We start from the raw sequence: 5728 nt of genomic DNA on the forward strand, positions 1-5728 counted from the left end.
AAGGCATCTGCCTGAAGCATTCTGGACTTCGTAAAAATACAGACCAAAAGAACTCCGAGAGTTAGCTGCATAAGGATAAAACAGGAGGGTACATGGATCAGTGTAAAGGTACCGACCAGACTGCCAAAACAGTGGCACCTTGCAGTACAAAAGTTTAAATTTATGCCTAAATCTAGATAGTGCCTATGCATCTCTTCAAAGAACTGTCTTTAAAATTAATTTTATCAGCAATTCCAGGTGAAAATATGAGCTCTCCAAGACAGGGTACAAAATATTATCCAATGCCATCTTGTGGTAAACAAGAAAATAGTCCATGCCAACCAGCTTGGATTTAAACACATAGGGACTCTGTTGCTCCATAGTACGCAAATCATGCTGAAAACGGCTGACTTGGGGAAAAAAATTTTCTTAGTTAGACTGTGGGTAAGTTGTGTTATGTTAGCCATTAGAATTTGAGAATCAGCTATTTGTCCTCATCTTACAGACATGGCACTTCGTTTTAATTTCAACAACACTACTGTGGTATTCCACTCAGAATCATTTCCGTCACTCCAAAACTAATTTAAAGGCAAAGATACTAACTTAGAAGAGAATTGTACCTTGTATAAAAACACCCATCATTTCCCTCAACTACAGCTAAGTGCTATCATGAGCTTGTCTTTAGGGCACCAGGGATCAGCTCAAAATGTCATGGCCACACAAGCCAAATCACTGTATAGCTATAAAAGGATTCTTCTGTAGCCCATTTGTTTAAAAATATCACGGAGGTATCTTTGACCCAGCTGACCTTTAGATGCGTGCCAAATCACCCTGATCACCTCATTTATAATTATGTCTGTTGAGACATCTGCCAGGTGATACTGCTTCCCAAATGCTGTTCCTCGCCTCCCTTCTCTGCAGGGAGATTTACCCACAACACCTGTGTCAGTCTCTGTGGAGCTGCAATACAGTACTTGAATTTTGGTCCTGCAAAGGAGCACTTAGAGGGACTGTTCCACAGCAAGGAGAATCAGACAGAAGCATATGCTTTAAAAAAATCATCAACAAACAGACAAACAGCCCCCAAACAAACAAACTAACAAGCCACAAAAAAAAAAAAAAAAAAAAGGGAAGAGTCAGTTCCTGTGTCTCGGTCGCAGTGTTTGGATGCCATGGCACATCCCTAGTGCAGGCAAAGGCAAGGCAAGCTGCGGGGCCCTGTTGACTCTGCGATGGTCCCACCCCTCTGCTTTTGGCATTGGCCTTCCGTCATGTGCTGACTCTTCCCACTTATTTTCCACCTCATGGTGGGAGCAGGAGACAGATTTGGGGCCACCCTGAACCTCACACAACCCCAGCCTGGGAGCCACCGGGGATTTCATCACTATCATTGGTGAAGGGTCCAGAAGGTTAAGTCCCATGAGGAGCGGCCAAGGGAGGCAGGGTTGTTTAGCCTGGAGAAGAAGAGGCTCAGGGGTGATCTTATCCTTCTCTACAACTGTGTGAAAGGAGGTTGTAGCCAGGGGGGGTTCGGCTTCTTCTCCCAGGCAACCAGTGACAAGACAAGAGGACATAATCTTAAACTGCACCAGGGGAGGTTCAGGTTGAATACTAGAAAGAATTTCTTCACCAAAAGGGTGATTAAACATTGGAATGGGCTGCTCAGGAAGGTGGTGGAGTTACTGTCCCTGAAGGAAAGACTCAGTGCCCTGGTCTAGTTGACATGGTGATGTTTGGTCACAGTTTGGACTTGATGTGTTCAGAGGGCTTTTCCAGCCTAATTGATTCTGTGATTCTGTGACTGGAAGCACCTGTCCATAAGCCACGGCCGCAGGGTCCCGCGGCAGAGCAGCTGAGGCGCGGTGACACCGCAGCGGCGGCCGCGGACCCGAAGGTCTGTGGGGAGCCACAGCCCCCTCTGGCGGGCCGCCGCAAACGGGACTACATCTCCCGGCGGGCATTGCGCCCGCCCCGCCCCCAAGGGCCCGGCCGTTCCGGTGCGCTGACCCGGCGGAGCTTTGCCGCGCTCCCGGAGCAGCGGCGGCGCTGGTTGCACGTGGAGGCGCCGCCATGGCGGCCGTGCGGGTGGAGGCGGTGCTGGCGGCCGCCGAGGAGCAGGAGGCGGAGAAGCGGCGAAGCATCACCGTGGAAAAGGAGCTGGAGTTGGAGTACGACCTGGGCAACTTGCTGGCGGTGGACCGCAACCCCCCGCCAGCGGCGGCGCTGCGCGGGGCCGGCCCGCGGCGGGAGGCGCTGCTGCGGGCGCTGGCCCGCGACAACACGCAGCTGCTCGTGTCCCGGCTCTGGGAGCTGCCGGCCGAGCGCGCCGGCGGCGCCGGGGGCCCGCTAGTAGCACAGCTGCCCGAGCCCACGTTCCGCCTGCCGCGAGAGAAGCCGCCGCCGAAGCCGCGGCCGCCGACGCGCTGGGAGCAGTTCGCGCGGCTGAAGGGTATCCGCCGCAAGAAGAAAACCTCGTTGGTGTGGGACGAGCAGGCCAAGGAGTGGCGGCGGCGCTGGGGCTACCGGCGGGCGGGTGGAGACCCGTCCCGCGCCTGGCTGGCGGAGGTGCCTGCGGGCGCCGACCCCGAGGAGGACCAGTTCGCCCGGCTGCGGCGGGAGAAGCGGGAGCGGGTGGCGCGCAACGAGCTGAACCGGCTGCGCAACCTGGCCCGAGCCCACCGCGCCGGGAGCGCCGTGCCCGCCGCGCCCCTGCACCCCACGGGCCACCAGGACCGCGACGAGCTGCGCCGGGTCGCCCGCGTCGCCCGCGTCTCCACCGCCTCGCTCGGCCGCTTCCAGCCGCGGCTGCCGAAGGAGCCGGCGGAGCCGCCCTCTCGCAGCGGCGGCAAGAAGCGCCGGTTCGAGCCGCTGCTGGGCAACCTGGCGGCCGAGCGCAGCCGGCAGCTGGAGCTGCTGCGGGACATGGGCAGCAAGAAGCCGGTGCTCGACATCACCCGCGCCGTCAACAAGCAGCTGCGGCAGGAGGAAGCCGAGGCGGCCGCCGCCAACAAGGGCAAGAAGCAGTCGAAGCGGGGCAAGCGCGGCCGCCGGCAGCAGCGGCCTGGGCGCAGCGGCAAGAAGAGCGGAGCCCGGCGGCAGCCACAGCAGCAGAAACCTGCGGGCGGGGGCACCGGCGGGGGCAGGAGAAAGAAGGCGTGAGGGACCGTGTGCAGCATGGGCTGGGGATGCCCACCGAGGCGTGGGAAGGGACTGTTGCTGCCAGCCTCCTGCCCCGTGCTCTATTCACACACGTATCTGTCAATAAATGCGTTCTGGCCTTTATAAAATACCCTGCGTTTGGCTCTTAGCTAGTAGACAAGGAGAGCTGTGCTCTCCATCCAGGGGAAATTGGTGTCCTGTGAAGGGGGTCGGGAGCCCCGGTTCCCCCCAGGCTGGCAGTTTCACAGTGACTTGTTTCACAGGTAATGTTGCTTCACAGTTGGCCTGCAGCATTTTCGCCAGGACAAAAGCTGAGCAAAGCTGTCCCATTTTCAGGTAGCTGGGCTGGGGGTGGACCGCAGACGTGACCTGGAGTTTTGATGACTAGCAGCCACAGATCCAGTTGAAGGATGTGGCTGCTGCTCTCTGCCTTGGGCAAGTGGCCTGACGGTGGAGCTCGTGCTCTGTAAGCCAACTTCTGCCACTCAGCTCTCCGGTATTCAGGTTCAGTTACAAAAGGAACGTGAAAATTTACTGTATGGATTTCTTGCAGGGCCTAAGAAATTGTACAGGTTTTCTAAAGCATTTTATTGATTAAAAAATAAAGTCAATAAAGACCAGGCATCGAATTCAGCAGAAAAGTGTTTGTATTGTAAGGGTTAAAACCTAAATTTCTTCTAGTAACAGTAATCCATCATTTTATAGAAATATTCTTACAGTGTTTACCAAGCAGCTTGAGAGCAGGTAGTAGAAATTCTCTCAGACTTCTGCCCATTACTCTTTTGAACTTTGTAGTGTCACATATACTCTTGAAATAGAAAAAAAAAAATCTGCTGTCTCAATGTGTGGCTTAGATACAGGAAAGATGCTGTTCCCTGGTAAGAAAGTTAGTAAAACAAGTTTTAGCAATCTCAATTAAATTAGGTTTTCAAACTTTGATGTTTTTGAGTGGTTAATGATACTGTAATGCCTCACTGCAAGTGAGTTTTTGAAAAAGCTGGGTGACTTTAGCAGTTTTCCTGTCTCATTCTGTAGCACTTCAGTTAGGGTGGTAGCTTCAGTAAAAAGCATCAGAAATCAAATCCTCTGTGAAGGGAGATCCTCTGAAGGCAGAAGGGGTCTATATACACCTTGGAGCTTGGATGGCATTGATGGACTTACCAGTGCCCAGCCTATGGCCTTGCATAAGGTGTGTTCTTTGCCTCTCTGATGCTTCTTGCCCATGTGCTGAACAGTCTGCAGCACTGCAGGCTGCTTTGGACTTGTCAGTGGCAGGAATGGTCTTGTGGAGACAACCCTCTGTTATCAACCCTTCAGTGTAAGTATCAAGGCAAAGCAGGGGCAACAAACACTTGGACAGGTGGAAAAGGTTACATAGAGGCATTCCAGACCTCTGATCTTCCAGGCATTTCCATAGGGCACATCTTGTATGTGCTGGGCCCGAGAGAAGGGTTCTTTTCCTGTATGCATAGACACCTGATAAGAATTCTGTGCTGCTTACAAGGCTATTGGTCAACTTTCTCCACCAAAATCCTGTGGAATTTGTTCATTTCCAGCCGCAATGTGGTCACCTGAGCAGACGTGCAGGTGTTCCTGTGGTGTTGCCACTTCCTGGCTCTCACAAGTGGGTAAAGGTTTTGCAGCTTCATGTGGGGGCCTGAACAGGCCACTAACCTGCTTTCCCAAGCTCAGCACCTTGCAAAATCATGACTTTTAGGCTCATCTGATCTGCTCATAGAATCATTGAATGGTGTGGGTTGGAAGGGGCCTTGAAGATCATCTAGTAAGACGTAAGAGTATGCAAAGGCAAAATACTTACATCTGTTACAATGATGCTTTTTTTTCAGAATTCAGTTGTTCCATTGCTTAATACTGGTATACTACTCTGCTGACAGCTAAGCAGCATAGCTTACAGCATCGTAAAAATTTGGTTATAAAATTTTGATCCATCCTGCACTGTAATTTACCATAATTTCACAGAATCACATAATTGTTATGGTTGGAAGAGACCTCTGGAGATCATCTCATCCAAGCCCCCTGCCAAGGCAGGGTCATCTAGAGCAGGTGGGTTTTGAATGTCTCCAGAGAGGGAGCTGGGCAGCCTGTTCCAGTGCTCTGCCACCCTCGATGTGAAGAAATTCTTCCCCACGTTGAAGTGAAGCTTCTTGTGTTTCAGTTTATGGCTATTCCTCCTCATCCTGTTGCTGGGCACCACTAAAAAGAATCGGAAAAGTATTTCACTTAATTTTAAACTGCCCCATGCTCTGGACCATGGCTTTTTTATTATTATTTTCACTCTTCAACTCCATTACTTCCCATATTTTTCTGTGACAAATACTATGATACACACTCAGTCCTAATTAGGTTTTAATTGCTCTTACTGGCATTCTGTGCTGTGTGTTTTAGCAACCAGGTTTTGCTTGCCTTAAAACAGGCGTGAGCGGGGTTTTGCCAACGCTAGGACCCTGGGCTGGGGGTGCTCTCTGCGGACACTTCTCCCCTCACCCGTGCGAGTCCCTGTTTGGGTCCCCCGTGTGTCGGGAGCTGTCCCGGGAGGAGGCGCTGCCGCCTGCCCGGCCCCGTCCCTGTC

The 5728-nt window shown here is 52.6% G+C and overlaps 1 protein-coding gene across 1 annotated transcript; it reads left to right on the plus strand.

Annotated features, from left to right (window-relative positions):
- The first annotated feature begins 1976 nt into the window (after window positions 1-1976).
- RRS1 (ribosome biogenesis regulator 1 homolog) lies at window positions 1977-3771 on the plus strand. Its single transcript, XM_048287135.1, has one exon. It carries the CDS (start codon window positions 2050-2052, stop codon window positions 3136-3138), a length of 1089 nt encoding a protein of 362 aa, XP_048143092.1. The 5' UTR covers window positions 1977-2049; the 3' UTR covers window positions 3139-3771.
- Window positions 3772-5728: the final 1957 nt, after the last annotated feature.

The sequence above is a fragment of the Corvus hawaiiensis genome, chromosome 26 (genome assembly GCF_020740725.1).
Source record: "Corvus hawaiiensis isolate bCorHaw1 chromosome 26, bCorHaw1.pri.cur, whole genome shotgun sequence".
NCBI lineage: Eukaryota > Metazoa > Chordata > Aves > Passeriformes > Corvidae > Corvus > Corvus hawaiiensis.

Bases quoted from the DNA above. Each gene is read 5' to 3' on its own strand.
- RRS1 (XM_048287135.1), top strand. From the start codon at position 2,050: ATGGCGGCCGTGCGGGTGGAGGCGGTGCTGGCGGCCGCCGAGGAGCAG.